The 21779-nt window shown below is 41.9% G+C and overlaps 1 protein-coding gene across 3 annotated transcripts in view; it reads right to left on the bottom strand.

The window, feature by feature from the left end:
• The window catches only part of LOC147610423 (uncharacterized), a 52853-nt gene extending 40955 nt beyond the window's left edge, over positions 1-11898 (bottom strand). For 2 of the 3 annotated variants that reach the window (XM_086786044.1, XM_086786042.1), the window contains exon 1: positions 11463-11879. In XM_086786044.1, coding sequence (XP_086642170.1) covers positions 11463-11834 — 372 coding nt within the window. In that variant the 5' untranslated portion in view covers positions 11835-11879. Of the gene's footprint in view, positions 1-11462 lie in introns of all 3 variants that reach the window. The other variant, XM_086786043.1, reaches the window with a different exon arrangement.
• Between the last annotated feature and the right edge of the window lie 9881 nt (positions 11899-21779).

Raw genomic sequence — 21779 nt, 5'->3', positions numbered from 1 at the left:
AGCCTTCAAGCTTCTTGATGTGAAGCAATGAAGAGCTCTCACCTGTGGTTGCCATAGCAAAATGCAACCTGTCAATGCCTGACTCCCTGCAAAATGTGCAAACACTGCACCAAAAGCACACAAAGTGCTCACAGTTTTTCTCCCAAGCTTTATCTCCCACTGCGGAAGCAAGAATGCAACTTTTCTCCCACTTTATGTGATGAAATCACCAAAATCTGGTTGCTGCAGATTTTGGACAGCACCTTAAATGTGCTCTGTTGCCCTTCCAAAGTACTGTACAGCAGTACCAAGTGCTCACCAATGATGTACAAAACCTGTACCGGCAAGTACAGCAACTGAAATTGAACCTTTTGGTCACTCAAAACAGTGTACAGCCATGCCAAAACTTGCACAAAGCTATGCCAAATCTGTACCAGTAGGTACAATAGCAATAAATGCTCTCCTGGCTGTCCAAATGAGTGAAAATCAGACTTTTACAGTCCTGTACACTGCATACAACAGTCCCGAACAGAAATTGGGCAAAAGCCCCTTGACTGCAAGCTGATTTTTGAGGATTCAAGGCATAAATGTCTTGCCTGCTGCTTTGCCAAGCTCAACAAGCATACAAACTTGAAAAGCCCCTTGATTTAAGATCAATTTCTGATCATACATGGTACATTGACGCACATAAAGGCATCCAGAGTGTTCACGATGCTTCCCCCTGGCCACATATACATCCAATACATGAAAGCCCCTTGATTTACAGGCACATTGAGTGCTTGTAAGGCATCAACACATTATCCACAGCATCAAATGCGATTGCCTGCGTGCAAATCAACCAAATCGGCACAAAAGCCCCTTGATTTGCACTGCAATTTGCTGCAATTTTGCCCAAATGTGCGATTTCTCACATCGTACAGCATGTATGAGTGCTTAGTTGCACAATTACATCAAAAGCCCCAAATTTCGACATTCAATTTCTTGCAAATTGATCCTGATTGTGATCAATGTCCTGCAAATTGATCCTGATTGTGACCAATGTCACCCAATTTTGCCAATTTTGCTCAAAATTTGAGCAATTTGGCACCTGTACCTGCTCAATTGCAAATAATGGACATAAAAATTCCCGAAATTGAAGCAAAATACCTCTAATTTGGGCTGAATTTGAGGGACAATTCTGCTGTTGACTGCTGATTCTGTTGCAGAAAAGAGGAGGGTCGTGTTGATGCTGCTGCAGCTGTGCAGGTGAAGGACTCCTCAGGCAAACTGCAGAAGACTGAGCCAATGGAGGGCTCCTATTTGCAGCAACTGTGCAGAGAGGTGGTCGATTTGATCACACCATCAAAACGTCACCCTTCTCGTTTTCGATACCCCGCCACTCCTTCGATTGAAGGTGAACCGTGTCGACGAAGCGCTTAGTAGCTTACACCTTGTGGCTAAGGCTCGACTGCGTCAGCTACCAGTTCTCAGGCGAGCGAAAGGGCCCCCTGTTGCGAGCGCTGCTGTAGGCGCCTGGGCCCCTGTTGCGAGCGAAAGGGCCCCCTGTTGCGAGCGCTGCTGTAGGCGCCTGGCAGCGCTGACACGCCTATAATTCTTGCTGCCGCCTAGTGCTGGCGCTACACGCAACTTGGGCTGGCCTGTTGGGCAGCGTAGGCTACTTGCTGCTGCCGCCTAGCGCTGGCGCTACACGCAACTTAGGCTGGCCTGCTGGGCAGCGTAGGCTACTTGCTGCTGCCGCCTAGCGCTAGCGCTACACGCAAGGGGGGTGGTGATGCTGCTTTCGTTCACGCCCAGCACTCAGCCTACACAGGCTTTCTTTGCTCGATCAAACAGAGAGGACGGGCCTGCTCCAGCTTCAGCTTCAGCTACGCGTTTCTGAAGAAACTCAGCGTCAACCCCTAGTCGACCTGCAGGCTCTGATACGAGTTGTGTGGGAGAATTAGGGTTAGGTTATGTGGGAGACATACACAGAGAAACAAGGGGGAGAGAGAGAGATGTGGGGATAAGTCAACTCATCAAGTGAGTGTGTGACTCCCCTATCACACATGTATATTGCACTAGTACACATAGTGCACTTAGTACATTAAAAGTACTAAGTGTACTATGTACTATAACTTATGGGCTTGTACACACTATAAGGGTGGGCATAACGCCTTTACCCCAACAAATGCAATGCAATGCAATGCAGCTATATTAAATGAATGGGTTTACAATGAGATCTAGATAGATCTATGATGTTGCCCTAGATGAAGATCCTTCTCGGGATGAGATAGATGAGCTGAATGCTGAAGATGAGGACTGTTCCTTGCTCCAATGCTGAGGTCCACCCTTCGATGCCAGCTTCTCTCTATGTAGGAGGTAGGAATGATGACTTATATGCTGAATATGCTGCCTATGGTGCTGAATATGCTAATTTGATGACTATCTGCTGGATGAGCTGCTGTCCCACTGACTTTCCCTTGTCTCCTGGGAAGGAAACGCTGAAGGGAATGCTTGGAACTAATGCAATGCTGTCTGTATGCTGAAACACTGATGTACTGATGCTGAACTGATGAACAGATGACGAACTGATGCTCTCCTTGTTGCCTAAGAAGGAAACACTGAGGAGAGGATGATGAATGCGTTGCTGATCTGAGATCTATGAACTGAACTGAGATGAAGGACTGAATGGATGCGCATCTTATATATATGTGGGAATAATGCTGGTCGGCTAGCCTTGCTGCTGTCGGACAGCTCTTGGATGCCATAAATGCATATCTGCTGTTGGCTGGTCACAACATGCTGTCGGCTGGTCATAAAGTGTTGTCAGCTCTGGTGCTAACAACCCTGACCTGATGCAACTAAATGCCTTATATGCTTATGAAGGCTAAGGTACTGATGTTGGTGCTGAAACACCCCCATATGCATGCTTATGCTGATATAGGCCTGAATAATACTTAAATGTCCTGCTTAATGCTTGACGATGCCATGCCACTTGTACACCTGATGGGTGTGCACGTGACATTCCCCTCTGCTAAACTGTTGCTAGGTGGTATACCTGGCAACCTTTCGACTCCCCTAGTGATCCTTCTCCACTGAAGCCACTGTCCCCTTCTGACTTCTTCTACCGGGATTGAGGTCGACTGTAAGAGTTGAATCCTTTGAGCCAAAGACTTGCCTACTGCCGGAACCGAATGGCAAATGCTACTAAACTGCTTGGAAATACCTGAGTCACTAGGATGGCCTGCAAGATTTTGAGAGCTTGGTTTAACTGTGCGAAGCAATTAACATGATGACTGACTGAGTGACCGATGGAATGAAAATGATCTAAGGCTGGTTACCCTGTAACGCTCTGATACCAATGTGACATGTGAGAGATTGACCATCGTAAACACAACCTTAGGCTGACTAAACTTCACTTAATGATGCTTAAGAAATAGACAGATAGTGTCAATGCAATGCAATGCAGCTATATTAAATGAATGGATTTACAATGAGATCTAAATAGATCTATGATGCTGTCCTAGATGAAGATCCTTCTCGGGATGAGATGGATGAGCTGAATGCTGAAGATGAGGACTGTTCCTTGCTCCAATGCTGAGGTCCACCCTTCGATGCCAGCTTCCCTCTATGTAGGAGGTAGGAATGATGACTTATATGCTGAATATGCTGCCTATGGTGCTGAATATGCTGATTTGATGACTGTCTGCTGGATGAGCTGCTGTCCCACTGACTTTCCCTTGTCTCCTGGGAAGGAAACGCTGAAGGGAATGCTTGGAACTAATGCGATGCTGTCCGTATGCTGAAACGCTGATGTACTGATGCTGAATTGATGAACAGATGACGAACTGATGCTCTCCTTGTTGCCTAAGAAGGAAACGCTGAGGAGATGATGATCAATGCGTTGCTGATCTGAGATCTATGAACTGAACTGAGATGAAGGACTGAATGGATGCGCTTCTTATATATATGTGGGAATAATGCTGGTCAGCCAGCCTTGCTGCTTTCGGCCAGCTCCTGGATGCTCACGACCTGCCATAAATGCATATCTGCTGTCGGCTGGTCACAACATGCTGTCGGCTGGTCATAAAGTGCTGTCAACTGGTGCTAACAACCCCGACCTAATGCAACTAAATGCCTTACATGCTTATGAAGGCTAAGGTACTGATGTTGGTGCTGAAACACCCCCATATACATGCTTATGCTGATATATGCCTGAATAATACTTAAATGTCCTGCTTAATGCTTGATGTTGCCATGCCACTTGTACACCTGATGGGTGTGCACGTGGCAGTGGGTGTGCCCACCCTTGTCGGTGTTGTTCTTATTTTTCCTCACTCCCCGTATTTTTTCCCCCTTTTTTCCCATTTTTCTGTGGCTTGGGTGGCAGCCCTGATGTGGCAGGATGTCTCAGCATGTGGCCGACTGCAGCTTTATGCGTTTATTGATGCTGGCCGATTGTGTGGACACCTTCTTGGTGCTGGCCGACTGTAAACAGTACTAGCCGACTAGTTTATTACTAGTCGTGGTGGACATGCTCCTGTCGGCTGCCTTTGGAGCAGACCGACTGCTGCTTGGGGGCCATATAAAATGGCCCCACACCCCTTGCCATTTATCATCTTGTATATTCCGGGACCTTCTTGTGCATATAGAGCAGAGTTACATGCCTCTATCTCTCTCCTTCTCTTGTGCTATTTTTCTGCACTGTTCTTGCTCTAATGTTTCCAGATTTTGTCATCATCTCCACTGCGTATTCTAACAACAGTTTGGCTTGACAAAGAATTCTTTGAAGACTATCCGGCTCTACCGACAGATTATTTGGAGGCTATGCAGCTTCTGTTAAGTTAAGCAAAAGGGGATGTCACATGCATCCCACACTTGGATGCCACATGGACCTGTCTGAACAAGAAGGTGAAGGACCTGGAGTGGAAACTGGTCCCATGTGAACCCAGTCCAGGAGGAGTCAGCTAGGGTTCCTGTCACCATTTGGTCCATCTCCATTTCTGGAGCCACTTCTATGGGACTGTCACTCCATAGAGCGGTCAAATTTGTTCCATGTTCTGTTCACATGGGGCCAGGCCAGTGTCCCATGTGAAAGGGCCAGTTTTATGGTGTCACATGGACGGGAGCCAGATCAGTGCCACCCGTGTGCAACCAATGCTGCGTCACATGGACGAAACCAGTTTCGTCACCCGTGTGTGATTTGCTTCGTATTGTACGGACGGAACCCTATTGGTGCCACCCGTGTATAGCCAAGATGGTGTCTTACATATGGGACTATCACTCCATAGGAAGACCAGGACATATTTATTTATATTTGTTGCACCACTTTTGTTCCCGACAGGAACCTCTTGTACAAGTTTCATGAAAGGGAGATTTTGTCCACTGTTTGTGCACATGCATTTATGCCTGCATGCATAAATTTGTTTTTGCATGACTTGTTTGCGTGTGTCTACCTATTATGCCGTGCCAGTACACTAGACGGGGATGCCCCAGTGTACCGTGGAATGCTGTTTGCTGACTTGGTGGTGTGGCGTGTGAAGAGGTGGTAAGTATTGTCATTTTTTTTTTTTAAGGTTCACTCCATAAACTAGAGTAAACCTTAATTTTTTATAAGCTAATGTGTTCACACACATTTAAAGTTGGGCTGGACATTTACTTCTAGTGTGGGTGCCCATAAGTGTTAATTATGTATTAAGGTATTATAACCTTTGATAAGTCTTTTTGCATGGAACATTATTGGAAACTGCCCACGTGTGAAGTTGGTGGTCTTTTCTCTCCATCACCTGCTCTCTTTCACCATCGCCTGAAGTTGCCTACGCCTCCTTGTTGCTGGCTGAACCCGCCCGTTGGCTGTTGTACCTGTTGTACCCGCCTATTGGCTGTTGTACCTGTAGTACCTAATGTACCCGCCTGTACCAGCCCTGCAGTACCTACTGTACCCACCTGTACTTGCCTTGGTGTACTTGTTGTACTTACTGGCTGCCTTGCTGTACTTGTGCCTGTTGGCTGTCCTTGTGTACCTACTGTACCTGCTGCAAGTACAAGTACCTGCATAATACCTGGTTGGTTGTACCTGCACATGTGTGAAGTACGTAATGTGCTGAATATACCTGCTACAAATTGTGCCGGTTGTATCTAGATTGTACTCACCATACCAAGTGCTCTCATATTCTTTTCTCATTTGTATAAATCTGAAATTTGCTAATTTAAATTCAAAAAATGCTTTAAGTTGTGTGGTGCAGGAGCATGGCATGTATATGCTGACCATGTTTAGGAAATTCTTCCTGGTGTGGTTAGTATATTTCCCTATGCGGTGTTGTTAACCGCGCTCTCACAGCTTCTGAGAGCCAGTGAAGGTTAGACTCACCAAGGAATTTGGGAGCAAAGCTCATTGGGGAGAACCAGGCCACGTTCCCTCCGCGGTGCACCCTTGGCCTGCGTTAGTACGGGCATGCCTGTTGGTACACGGTCCTCGAAGACCAATGAAAGGCAGGTGTCCACCCAGTGAAGGTGGGAATGAGCCTGTGATTTGGGGCTACTCTGCCCAACACCTCTTCATCGACTTGAACCACTTCTATTTGGTTGTTTTCACTCCCTTGTGGAGAAATCTGGCCTGTCAGGCCCGTGACACTTGTACAAATATAAATACTCCAAGAAATACAAAAAGTATTGAGGGGAAGGCCGGCCCTTTCCGGCCCCAGTGCTGGTGTCATTTGTATTTACTATTTTCAGTAATTCCAGTATTTGTGTTGCTGATGTTGTGTCCATTGTTTAATAACAGTTAAATTAAGTGTTCTAAATATGTGTATATTGTCTTCCGATCTGGAGGCCTCCTGTAGGGAGCGGTCACATTGGTATCAGAGCCCGCTCGTCTCTCTTTCTCAAGAGGAGACACAGAGTTTTGAGATCAAAAGCAAGCACGAACACTTAATTCAATGGACAGCCAGGGCAACCCATTGGAAGTGCCGAATTCGAGGAGGCCAATCAAGTGCTTCACGGGATTCCGATGCATTGCATGGAAGGCATAAGCCTCTTGAGAGAGCCTATGACAATGCATACATGGGACAGCCATCACGTGGTAAAGAACCCATGCACGAGGAAGAGCCCAATGCATTGAGGGCTGAGTTGGAGCACATGAAGAGACTCTTGCAGGCAAAAGAACAAGAGCTGAAATTCTTGCATGAGGACTCCCATGTACAAAGTGTCATAGAAGCCAAGAAAGCTGATGCTATGGTGGACGTGACTTTTGAGTCTATGGCTCGAGAAGTGGGTAAGAAGCCAAGGGAGCTGGCACTCTCTTATCTTATCCGCAAGGGTGACCTTAAAGAGGGAGAGGATGGACAGCTTATGTTCAAGAATCCACCCCGTTTGCAGCATGGAGACTCAGCCTCTCAAAGGTTGAGATCATACTTGCATAAAGAAGAAGTATCGGTCACCTCTCGCCATGCATCCACTCCTCATGGCACAGGAGGAAACAGATTTATGCATGCTCAAGGCCATTTGGATTCTAGGTATGTACATCATGGGGACAGTGGTCGGCATGCAAGCCAAAAGACCTTGCCAATTGAGTTGTCTCGTGGCGAGACAAGGCATCTTTCAACGAGGTCACATGCAGTGGGGCCACTAGAATCAAAGACCCATGTCACTTTCGCTAGTGGAACACCTATCATTGCCCATGAAGCTCATGCAGAGAGAGCTCCCCCGTTGGATAAGGGGAAGAGAAAAAGAGAAGAACATGTACCACATCCCAAGAAGCTCAAGGAGTTCAAGGCAGGGGACAAGTCCATGAAATTTGATGCCTCTCATGGAGAGTATGATGCTTCTAAAGTGCTAGCTTTTGTGGCACAGTTTGATATTGCTTTTAGTGATGAGGACTTCACTGAGAAGTCTAAAATTCGTCATGCAAGCATGTTCTTGACGGGGACAGCTGCCCATTGATGGATCACTGAAAAGACCACCAAAGACCCCATTTGCACTTGGAAAGAGTTTAAGGACAGATTTTATGCCCAATTCTTGCCTCCTAAGGCGGAGCAAACTCTCACCCAAAAGTGGGATAGACTCAAGCAAAAAGATAATGAAAGTGTGCAGCAGTATGTCTAAGTTTTGGAAAGTGTTGCTTGAGGTAACTCCCTTTATGCAAATCTCCGAGGATGAAAGAAAGAGGAAGTTTCGCTCAGGTTTATCGTTCGGGCATTGAATTGCACCCGAAACACACTCTGCAACAGCTTATAGCCTCTGCTCTTGCTACGGAGCAATTGGTGCTCAAAATTAAGCAACATCAAGGGGGTTCTAAGGGCAAAGAGTAGGCTGTCCCAAACCTACAAAAAGGTGAACAGCCACCTAAAAAGAGTTTCCGGGAGGTCCAAAAGGGAGGTAAAGCTGAAAATACCTCATCTACAGATCATGGGCCAAAGAAAAACAAATTTGGTTTGACCCCCAAGCAAAGGGAGCAATATGCAAAGGAGGGGAAATGCTTTTCTTGTGGCAGCAAAGAGCATATGTTTAGACAATGCCCTAACCGCAAACCAAAGCATGAGGACAAGCAAACCAAGGCAAATGTGCATGCAGTTTCCGATGTGCAGGGAAACACAAAGCATGAAGGAAAAGAGAGGATGGTATGCAAAGCATGGGATCAAATCAAGGATCAGCCCGCTCTATTTATGTTTGATGATTGTGCAACAGATAACTTCATCTCTATTCAGATGGCAGCCGCCTTGGGTATTGAGGTTGAGGACATGGGGCCTCAAATTGAAGCAGAAGCTGCCTTTGTTGGTAAAGAGGTGCAGGTTACCCCACTTATTGGGAAGTTGCGCATACATATCCAGGGTTACCTTGATCATGAGCATTTCTTAGTTGTACCACTTAATGGATGTGATGTATTTGTATTGCTTGGCAAGCCATGGCATCATAGGCTTGAGCCCCGCAAAGAGTACAAGACAAACACGATTTCCTTTATGCATAGAGGCCGCATGCATGTTATTGATGCTCGCAAGGAAGGGGATTCTATCCCACTTGTATCTCACATCCAAATTAATAAAGCAATGAAAAAGAGTCTTTCCACGTACTTGGTTTTTGTTCGTGATAGCATTGAGCCAAGTCATCAAAATGTGGATGTTTTGACTCAGGATAGACTGAATTTTCTTCATGCATATAAAGATTGTTTTGCTGATGCATTGCCAAGTGAACTACCTCCTCAAAGGCCTGAGGATCATCGCATAGATCTTGTGCCAGGTAGTTCTCCACCTAACAAACCTACATATCGTGTGAGTGCCGCACAACAAGAAGAGATCATGACGCAAGTTAATGAGCTTTTAGAGAAAGGTTTGGTTCAACCAAGTTCCTCACCTTATTGCTCTCCCGTGCGTCTTGTTCAAAAGAAAGATGGATCATTCCGCATGTGTGTGGATTATAGAGCTCTAAATAAGCTCACCATCAAGAATAGATTTCCAATCCCGCGTATTGATGATATTCTGGATAAGCTTGATGGCTCGGCTTGTTTCAGCCGTATTGATTTGAAAAGTGGTTATCACCAGATACGAGTGGTGCCACAGGATGTCCACAAAACTGCATTCAAACAGCTTTTGGATTGTATTAATTTGTGGTGATGCCTTTTGGTCTCACCAATGCCCCAGCCACATTCAATCATATGATGGATAGGATATTCCGACCCCATCGAAAATTCACAGGTGTATTCTTTGATGACATCTTGATTTTCTCCAAGAATGAGCAAGAGCATAGGACTCATTTGGCCACAGTGTTTAAAGAGTTGCGGAAGCATAAACTCTTCATTAATGCCAAGAAAAGTGAGTTCTTTCTTTCAAAGATAACACTATTTGGGTCACATTGTATCCAAGGATGGTGTAAGAATGGATCCTACCAAGATAGAAACCATTCGGAATTGGCCAGAGTTGCAAAATGTCCATCAAGTTCTTAGTTTTCTGGGATTATGTTCATATTATAGGCGTTTCATAAGGCATTTTGGATCATGGGCACAAGCTCCTCCCGCGTGATGGTGCTGAGCCTGCCACCCACTGGTAATCAAAGACGAGTAAAATGCTGAGTACTGAGAGGGCAAGTGTGATAGCAACGTTATGGCCATGTCCTCTGACGATATCTCCTTCCCAGCGTGAAGAACTTCCTGCTGAAGAGCCTGCAGCTTGTTAATATGCTCCCGCATCGTCGACGACTTTGCAGGGCTCATAACCTGCATCTGTACTTCCAAGGAAATCCTCTTCATGGGCGATACCCTGTTGTAAAGAGAGGCCAAATGCTGCCATATACCTCTGGCCAGCGTCCTATGCTTTACATGATTGATTACCTGCGATGTGCAATTGAGAAAGATAAACGAACAGACCCTCGCGTTGACACGATCCCACATCTGTGCATGTGCCTCCCGGTCCTTTCAGATCGACGGTAACTCCCCTTCCTCTACTTCCGGCCGTGGAACCCCAACAACGACGAAATCAGCGAGGTGGTAAGACTCCAAAACAGATTCCATCATAACCTTCCATATGCCGTAGTTGCTCCCGTCCAACTGACGGTCCAGGAACGTGGGGAGTGTCAGGATCTTCACATGCCTCTCGGCCATCTCAAATAGATCTGCCATTGCGGGAATGTACACTGAAAAAGAGTGGGTGGGTGGGAACAAAGAAGAACTAACACCTGCAAGTGGCTGTCCAGCAAATCAGCCCGCCGTCCTCTTGCTTCTCCTCTTCCCGAACGGTCCACCAATCAGCAACACAACAGTCCCCCTCTTGCTCACACAAATCCCAAGAACTATCTAGAGCCTAGGCTCTGATACCATGTCAAAATACGCAACGGAGATGATGACCAAATCTGGGAACACGAGCAAAACGCAATGCAGAAAAATAGCAGCACAAGAGAGAGAATGGTAGAGGCGTGTAACTCTGCTCTATATACACAAGAAGATCCCGGAATACTACAAATGTGACAAGGGGGCTGCCACCAACAGGGGCGTGTCCACCACGACTGGTTATAAACCAGTCGGCCAGTACAGTGTACACTCGGCCAGCACCAACAAGGTGTCCACACAGTCGGCCAACATCAGTGGTCTTCATCTCATCTTTCCTTTATTCTTCTCATCCTGCCTTGCAAAACTACTTTCTTCCCCCTTCTCCCCCCTTGCTGAAGTGGCATCTGTTTCAAACCCCTTAAATAATGTTGTTTCCGTAACAATTTTTGTTCCAATTCCCCGTTTCCCATAACTACGCTAAGAGTAGACATGTACACAACTAGGGCTAAGCTTAAGAAGAGAGCTTGGATATCGACACATGTCTTCAACTTCGTCTTTCTACATCTATCAATATGCAGTCAGTGTGTGTGTGTGTGTGTGTGTGTGTGTGTGTGTGAGAGAGAGAGAGAGAGAGAGAGAGAGAGAGACGAGAGGATTGTAATTGTAGATGATACATAAACATTACACATACAGAAAACAGAAGCCCTTATCAAAAGAACCAGAAGAAAAATAAGGCAAAAGCTGACACCTCGGTATCTGGAGAGAGGGCAGTCTCATCGTGAGCATAGTCAACGATGATGCCATGGGCGCCGTTTCCAGGTCGATCCACGGCAGGACTGAACATTAGGGTATCCACGTCCACGGAGACAACAGGAAGGGAAAGTAAGGCATCGTCAGGCGATCCAACAGCTTCTACTATTGTGAGCGAACTCTGAACCACGACCATCTCTGCAACCGTTTCTGTTCGCGGCTCTTCTGCTTCGGTAAGGTCCTTCTCTTCCTGCTCCTGCAGGTACTCCCCTTCCTCTTCTTTGTCATCTTCGTCTTCCTCCTCCTCGTCTCCTTCGTCGTTGTAGACGGAGAGTAGGGCAATGCCTTCTGCCTTGCGCTTGCCCGCCATAGCCAGCAGAACCTCGCAGATCAAAGACAATGATATTACTGAATAATAATAATGCTTTACACAACTTGCCTCTTCTATTTCTAAGATTTTAGTAGGAGACCTCGCAGATCAAAGACAATGATATTACTGAATAATAATAATGCTTTACACATCTTCTATTTCTAAGATTTTAGTTGGCTGAAATGAACTTAAAATGTAATATAGTTCAGCAAATTGCACAACTTTGTAATATATGGATTCTATTACAAATAACAAAAGTGCATACACACTTTTTTGTTTACATACATACATACATATATATATATATATATATATATATATATATATATATAATGTCTTTGCTTAGGGACCATGTGTTCTTTTTAGCTAGTTTCGATTTTAGTTGGCTGAAATGAACTTAAAATGTAATATAGTTCAGCAAATTGCACAACTTTGTAATATATGGATTCTATTACAAATAACAAAAGTGCATACACACTTTTTTGTTTACATACATACATATATATATATATATATATATATATATATATATATATATATATATATATATATAATGTCTTTGCTTAGGGACCATGTGTTCTTTTTAGCTAGTTTCAATTAATTTGCCTCATCTACTAGTGTCTCGCCTAAGATTTTAATTGGTTGAAATGAACTAGAAATGCACAGTCTGCGAATTTAGATCAATAATGCGTAATTTCAAATTCTGTGATCTGTTTCACCAAATTGATTACACAGCTTTGTAATATGTGGATTTCGCTATAGGTAACAAAAGTGTATTCAAACTTTCTTGTTAACACACAATCAATCTATGTAAGTACATGTATAAATACTCTAAAATATATATTTATATTTATATTTATATTATATGACATAACCACACTTTCATGTGGGTAGAGAGTTGGTACATATCCTCTCTAAAAATTACAAGAACCAATGTAAGTGCCCTTCCACTCTATAAAAATATATGTTTATATATATGATATAACGACATTTCCTCTCTGAAAATTATAAGAACCAATGTAAGTGCCCTTCTACTCTATAAGAATATATATTTATATATATGATACCACACTTTCATGTGAGAACTTAGTACCTAAGTTTAATTTATGTACTTGGATTCTCATAGTATGTTATATTTTAATGTAAAGTTTGATTTGTGTAATTGGATTATCATAGTATGTTGTATTTTAATGTAAAGTTTGATTTGTGTATTTGGATTCTCCTTGCAAGATCTATTATGAGTAGACTCAATAGATCTTACAAGGAACTGCAAAAGCCGTAGCCAAGCACATAGGAGCTATGTGGCAAACAACAACATGGTTAAAGCAGTTATGTTGGCTATGTGGCAACAACAACAAGGTTAGAAAAGATGAGCACAAAGAAGGAAATTACAATTTCATACCTCTAGCTATTTAGTATCTACAATATCATACATTTGGGGACATTAACACAATGAATTCATCTATTGCATTACCTTTTCTACCATCAAGGACACACCACCAAGATCCATTCTCATTTTCTTGAGACGCGCCTTCATTATAATCATCGTGCCATTGCACATGGTAATCTTTATCATTATCGCCTAGTACAATACCACTTTCATCCCCATCTCCACCGTGTGCACTTTGCAACAACTATGTCATTCTCCTTGTGCTCTTCCTCCTCCTCATTACCATAATTTTTGTTGGTTTTCAATCTAGGGGATCATCTAGAGCACCCATTCCATCTTGTTCGCTTTCATCTTTATATTCATCATTATCATTATGCTCTCGAAGGTCATAGCCTCCATAGAGACCATATGCATAGATCTCTCTAGGTTGGAGAGGTATGGGAGAGGGGGCTAGTAAGGTGTCGGTATAGCAGAGCCAATGTGGAGGTGCAACAAGCATACAGGAGAGGCTGGAAAGGTGGCAGTAACTTAGGGTAGGCTAGGGAGGCATAGAGAAGTGAAGGAGGTGGGGCAATTTCTTTGCTAGAGGAGCCAATGGTGAAGTTGGGAAGTATCCGTAAAGTTGGAGAAGGAGGTGACTTGGAGGGGGTGACGTTAAAAGAAGTGGAGGCTAGATTGGGTGATTAAGAGCAAGGTGTGTGAAAGGCATATGTGAAGGAGAAGTTGGGTGCTTGGGAGGCTTGGCCTCCATGGAGTTGCTTGGAGGTTACCTTGTAGAAGGGCAGGGCAATTAAGGGCACTGCATGTGACACCCTCCCTTACACATTCAAGAAAAATGGCCCTCAATTATGTAATGTAGGAAAAAAAAACTAATAATAAAAGTAGGGTTTTTTTTACTACTAGGAAAATAAAGCCTTTCCCTATTTTAGACATGACACATAGCATTAAGGAGAGGGCTCTATTTCTTTTCATCCCACATAGCTACCCGTATGTGGAAGCAAACATAAGTTGAAATAGCCGCATGAAACACCTCTTAGATTTGGATAAATGTCCAATTAATTTAATTAATGAAGGTAAATTAGGATAAATGTCCAATTAATTTAATTAATGAAGGATAAGGTGATTGGACTCACATTTTTAAATGAAGGATAAGGTGATTGGACTCACATTTTTAATGGCTAGGAGATTATAAGTGGTAGAAGGCTAGCAACTTAACTGAACATCAAGTGGAACCATGCTTGATTTAAGCTTAAAGGAACTTTCTCGTTTTGAGGATTGGATTTTCTTCTCAAAAGGGGAGGTTCTATCAAAATCTCTTGTATTTTCTCATTTTGAGGATTGGATTTTCTTCTCGAAAGGGGAGGTTCTATCAAAATCTCTTATATTTTATCTACAAAAGGGGAGGCTCCATCAAAATATCTTGTATTTTCTCTACAAAAGGTTAGGTGTAGAAGCTGATCATAATTATGTTATCATATAAGTATAGAGATTAAGGCAACCAAGGGGACAAGGCCCATCATCCAAGGCAACCGGAGGTGGCACAAGCACCAAGCTCACCAAAAAAGTGGCCACAATGTAGCCACACACATAGGCATAAGGACTAGAGTAGCATAGTAAATGAGAAGGACCCAACCAACAAATCATGCCCACACCATGGATGTTGCCCACCAAGGGAAGCCCATGCCAACCAATTGTGTGAAGAAGGAGGGAAGAGAGGACTCACTTTCTCTCCTTCACACGTTAAGGGTAAAGAGAAGGATATTTTACCTTATATAGGAGCGGTCCTAGGTCTATGTCTAGTTGTGTGGGATAAAGTAACTAGAGTGTCTACATTTCTTTGCCACCCATCGACTTGTGAGCCCTTGTATATTTTCTTTCATGGCTTGCAAACATAATGCATGAAGGGATTTTGGCAGAATTATCTCACAATTTTTTAGACAACGTTTTGCACCCTCTTCTAGGCTCAAACAAGGTGGATTGAAAGGTAGTTTTAAGAGGTTAAAGATCTCATAATTTGTAAGAAAATCCACTCAAAAATTAGTGGTTTAGAAGAGAAAATTCGAGGGTTTTTATGCATGGATTTTAAGTGCAAGACTTAAGACTTAGATTCTTCCTCTTAACTCCAAGGGCATTGAGGGGAAAGATCTTGGATTCATTTTGGGGAGTTTCAAATCTATAATTTCAAGAAATAACTAGCTCCTAATTGGTTCTTTTGGGTTTCATAAGGAAGAACCAAATTGATGTTCTAAAGAAGTTTCATTATGAACATATGATCTACAAAACCCATTTTGGTAAGGATAAGACCTTGATCTTTACTTTTATTTTAGGGGTTTAAAGGAAGCTGTTAACCACTTTTTATAGGTTAACATGGTTTCCCATTCCCGACCTATCACCTATCATAAGGCAATTCAGCATCTTACCCACAAACGAGCACCAAATAGGGAAATTCTAAGGTCTTCGTGTACATGCTTGCTTAAGACTAGTGATAATAGTGACCATACCATTTTTAAGTTTTGATCAGCTTAGTGTGAAAACTAATCAGTTGTATATAAATCAAATTTGACACTCGGTCCTTTATAATAGAATACTTGTGAGCTCTTCTCTCCTCTCCTCTTGCTTGCATGTATGCTATTGGATCTTACTTGATGGATGCATGTATGCTATTGGATCTTACTTGATGGATGCATGCGAGATAGATTTGACATTTGTAGGCTTCTCTCTTTCATTCGCTTCATCCCTATCCACCTTCTTTTGTGAGAGAGAACCACTATGTGAAGGCTATCTCCTTCTTACCTCCATTTAGGCAAGCAAAACCCTACCTTCACCAAAGGAGCATTCTGGTGGTGTGACAACAGAGTGAGGACATGATGAACAAGTTAGCAAACCCACATTATGGAGTTGTATTGCGGCTCGAAGGCATAACCCACACATGATTTCAGCAAGGCTAAGGTGGTAGGCTCTTGACTTGAACATATTTGTTCATCGACAAGGAATAGCCATCGGGCTTGGCTTTGTTCTTCCATCCATTCCAATCTATTGGAATCACCCAATATTGCATGGTGTTGGATGTCACACTCTAAAAGGCATGCTATTTTGAAGATTGTTTGCATTTTTTTTTTCATATCTTGGAAGGGGAAACCTTGATTTCATTGGTCTTCATGATTTTGAATCCCATAAGGTTTTGTTGTTTTTAATTCAGTTTTGAAGCTTGTTTGTACCTTGATTTCATTGTTACAAGACTTTGAAGCCCACAGGGCTTTGATCTCGTTGCATTAAGCCAAAGAATAGCCTAGCAATTGTGATTAGGAGTGAAATATACTCCAAAAACATAATCTTTGAGCTTTTTGTTAGGTGTGGATTAGAGTGGAAAGTTAATTTATGTTCAGGTATGTGTTAATCCCATTTTTGGCAATTTACTAGGTGGACGACTCTAGCAGACCCCATCAAAAATTATTTCCATTGTGATAATGTTCGCCAAGGTAGACACCGGTCACTTAGTGAGACAAACGGGTTCTATAGGTTCATTTAACACATTTTTATAGACGGAGTCATTACGAGTGATCGACATCATCTATTCATTTAGGTTACTTTATAAATTTGCCTACCCAAGCGATTTTTTGGCACTTGATGTAAATCTATTAATTTTCCCACGATAATGTGCTCATAAACGATCTAAACAATGGATGGCCGAGCTAAGCATTAGGGGAATTTTGGACTCAACTTTGGGCCCTCTAAGAAGTGCCAACTAAGCTTAGAGAGAGATAATCCAAAAAGCCTAAAAAATGAGGTGAAATTGATTTTGGCGTATTTTCTCTTGGCATTTTCATGAGATATAAAAGATATATTTCTATTCTTAAATGTACATGAGATCAATGATTGATGCATGGACGGATCAACACATCACCCACTATATGGTATTAGATTGATTATGCATTGAACTAGTTTTTATATTGTATATTGAAAAATATACTAATTGATGTATTCTTTTATTCTCTTGAAGCATATTATATACCATCATACCCCTTGGTTTGCAAAGAAGTATGGTAGTTTATCAATATGGTCAACCCAGGGAATGGAGAAACACTTTATCAAGCACGCTCTGGATATTTCAATCATACAAGACATGGTGGAGGAGCAGAAAAAGCTAACAGTTTAGAGGAATTACATCAGGTGGACATATAGGAATCTTGTACACAAAACCAAAAAGAAACAGCAGTTCAAAGTATCCGAAATTAATCAATCAGTAAAACTTGTGAATAAAGAAAGAAAACAAGATATATGGAGGAGATCTAATGCAAGTATTAAGCATGTAGAATGGCAAGGAATAAAACAAAGAAATGGAAAGATTTGGATACCCATAGATCCATGATTAACATTTTAAATTAAATTCAGAAATGATCATATGCAAAAGTGTCATGACATTACACGAGAGAGAATATTATTAAAAGAGATAGGAATATACTACTAATCCTTAACCTGCTCACTAACATCCTTGGGTGCATGAAGCCTTGCCCTTTTTGAAGATGGCTCTGCAACATCCTATAACTGTAAAACTGGAGGAACTTATGAATTGGCATGTGGGATTAAGGATCCCAATATGCTAAGTGATTATGGCAAAAGGGAGCTTCTCAGATTCATAAAACCGAGGGTAGCATAGGCTAAGTAATATTTACTCCTCAGTGCATAGACTCCAGGGCCCTGCCCAAAGATTTGCAACGCTAACTGCTTCTCCAAAAGCATGACTTTGTCTACATTCTACCTGATGGGATATGTCCCAAGGTATCTAGATAATGTATAGATTGCAAACAAAGGAAATTCTGCATTGTCTTTCGAGAATTTTTTTGTGGAATATAATGAATTGTGGAAACTTCAATCGGTTTATGTACTCTCCCAGTGCTGAGTCCATTCCGAGTCCTCCCACACGTTTGCTTGCTCTGTGCTCGAGAAACTCATCCTCAAACACGACCAGCTGCAAAACAATATTGTCGATGAGCCAACACGACAAATAGAATAAGCTACTCAGCACGATAAAAAGTCATTAACAAGTAAACACACCTTCTGATTTTTGTCATTAACAAGTAAATAATCGAACTCTCACCGAGAGCTCTAGTTGTGTTGTAGTGAGTTGATGAAATATTAGTGAGAAAATCAAATTGCAAAGAAAAATGTACAAAATCACTACAACGTGATATGTGTGGGAGAATTCCCACCGAGCCCTCTCTTCACGTTATAGTGATTTGATGCAATATTTCAAAGGCAATGACGATTGTAAGAAAAATCACTACAAGAACGGCAGTAGGATAAATCACTATAACGCGATATGGGTGGGAGAGGTCTCACCGAGTTCCCTCTTCGCATTGTAGTAATTTGATTAAATATTTGTAAGAAGCAAATCAATTTCTTAAAAATCTAAACGCTAAAATATTTGAAAAAGCAAAAAAAGAACGACAGTAGGACAAAACACTATAACGCGATATGCTTGAGTTTGCACCGAGACCTCTTCTTGCGTTGTAGTGATTTCAAGAAATTTATGCAAGCAAATTACCATTGTAGCCAAAATCACTACAACGCGATATGGGTACGGTAGTTCTCACCGAGATCCCTCTTCGCGTTGTAGTGATTTGATGAAATATTTGTGAGAAATAAATTAAATTCTTAAAAATCTAAAAGCAAAAATATTTGATGGAATATTTATAAAACAATTATAAAATTTTAGCCAAATTGAAACGCAAAAACATTTGAAAACATACTGCAAAATTCACTAGGAGAGCAAGAAGTAACCAATGAAGTTGACTGTAGGAGAGCAAGAAGCAACATGAAGGTCACGACTGTGAGAAAAATTGCAGGAGAGTAAGAAGCAATGAATAATGAATGTGGGTCACCTTTGACCATGGAAACTAACGGTCTGTACACGTGGCAGACATGCATGATGGCAGACCATGTGCTCTGCACACGTATGATGACACGTGTAAAAAATGGATTGATCGTAATCATCATGTATTTAATGAGTACGGCCCCACGTCCTCCTTCGCATGTGTTGACATGCTCTTTTGCACGTGGTTGTACTTGTCCTCAGTAAATGTGGTACTTATCCTCGGTAAATGTCAAGTGTCCTTGTCTTTTGCCCCCATTTTGTTTTGCCTCCTTCAGTTGCGTGTATTCCTTTGTCGTGCTTCATCTACGCCATCTCTACGATTTATCAAGCAAGCGTATATCTGTTCAACATTTTTCCTGTGTGATTCTTTGGTGAGTTATCAAGCAATCACTATCGGTCTTAAATGTTATATTCAATCATATATATCATGTTTTACCTACGTTCAGTAGATATTGGGTTAAACGAAAGGCAATGTCTGACAAATCACTACGACGCGAAGAATGAATTATAATTTTTTCCTGATGTAGCCATTTCACGTTATAATGTTTTGGACATACTTTCTTGTCCTATACATTGTTCTGTGTGTTGTGTATATTATCTATGACTTATTTTCATGACTTAATTTGTAAAATGAAACGCCATGTGTAAGAAATCACTACAGTGCGAGGAGGATATGACGATTAGGTCTGATGTGCCTATATCGCGTTGTAGTGATTTGAACCTATTTTATCGTCATAGGTATTGTTAGGTGTATTGTTCATGTGTTATTTTATCAAATGAAAGGGTCTGTTTGAGAAATCACTACAACGCGAGGAGTTGATGTAGATTTTGTCTGATGTATCCATATCGCGTTGTAGTGATTTAAAGCTATTTCGTTATCCAAGTTAACTTTTTCAGTACTTTTGTATTATTTTGTGTTTTGAAGCGCTAAGCATGATAAATCACTACAACGCGAGGATTGTGTTGTGATTGTATCTGACATGCCCAAATCACGTTTGTAGTGATTTATTGCTATTTTATTGTCCTATGTATTTATTGAGAAGCGAAGAAGACCTCAAGGCTCATCTATAGATGATCCTAAAGTAGGTAAAGAAGCTAGTTCGGGAAAGAAAATGTGTGCACTGCGCTCAATGAGGAGACGCAGATACGACCAACATAGATCCGTCCTTCTTGAACTAAGAAAGGTGGAGAAACATATATATTGTGCGGTTCCAAAGTTGCCATTCCAGTGCGTAGTCCGGTTGACTTGCGAAGATTTTGGCATTAATATGCATTGGCAGGCCTCTGCGCCCTAGGATGTTTGCAAGAGGCTACGGAAGACTGGCTTGTCAAGTTTTTTCAGGATAGCTACATCCTTGCCGCGCATGCACACATAATCACTGTGATGCCGAAAGACATGAACTCGCTTGGTTTGCTCAGGTTCAGATATGACCGTACGTTGGAGCCCGTCCTACTTAGTGACAAGAGAATGAAAGGAATTTTGGAAATCCCTCCTTTGACGAAGAAAGTTAAGATCACAGAAGTGACAGAGGCTAGTCATTCTCGTGACACAAGGCTCAACGCACAAAGATTGGAGACCAAGCCAGGATGCAGGAGCTCCAAGAATTGCAGTTGAAGAAAGCAGCTATTCGGGAAATGCATAAGTCGAATGTTAGAGCTTTGAGTTATTTTGTCTCCTCATTTCACGTTAGACTTCCGGTGTGCGAGGCACCGCGCAATTTTTCCCTTTCAATGCGGAGGAGATTGATGTTTTATCCAATGTTTCAAGGGAGGTCAACGATAGAATTATCATAAGAAGTTCTAAGGTTTGCTACTTCCTTGTCATCATCTTGATTGTAAAGACGTTTGCTTGTCCAAAGTAACTAATATAATGTAATTTTCTTATGCAGCTTGATTGTAAAGTGGTTTGCTTGTCCAAAGTAACTAATATAATGTAATTTTCTTATGCAGTTTTGATTATATCAAAACTCCCATTCGATGTTCAAAATCGTGTATATATTGTAGATTCCCTCCTTTCCTCGGTTCTTACTGCACAACATACTTCATTGGTTGATGTATGTCCATGGTTTAGTTCGATAAATTTCGATGTAGCTCAAATAATTCTAATGGCATACAATGAAGAGTAAGTGACATGCAATCTCATTTATAGTCTTAGTATTGTGACCTAAATTTACTATATATTTTTGATGTTACTTCTGATACTCCTAATTGCATGTTGTAGTTCACACTGGAGTTTGATCCTTTACGATATGGAATCCAAGACTTGTTACTTGGCCAATTTAGGTGAAGAATTCCATGGCACCGTGAGACAATAAGTCCACACAAACTCTTCTCACTTGACGCAGTGAGATGTTTGACCTTATATTGAGTACTGTCAAAAGCTCATGTTCAAACCATACCTCTAATAACATCAATGGATTTTCAATGTCATCCTCCAAGTCTTGATCAATTGCTACAAGTTTTCCGATTTGCTATGGATTTTGCAAGCAACCCCATTTAATTCTTTCACATCCCAATTTTGACCTAAGAAATCCAAACATTTCTCTGATTTACAGATAAACATTGACGATGTTTTTTTGACCTCCTCATCATAAAAGAAGTCGACAAAAATATTCAATGGCATAAAGACAACGATTTTCACCTGACGACTTGCTACATTTGGTCTTATACACCTCTGCAC

This window comes from Cibotium barometz, chromosome 49 (genome assembly GCF_041138505.1).
Source record: "Cibotium barometz isolate CiBa-2024 chromosome 49, ASM4113850v1, whole genome shotgun sequence".
NCBI lineage: Eukaryota > Viridiplantae > Streptophyta > Polypodiopsida > Cyatheales > Cibotiaceae > Cibotium > Cibotium barometz.
The sequence above is the reverse complement of the archived record's forward strand: the minus strand, read 5'-3'. Positions and strand labels throughout refer to the sequence as shown.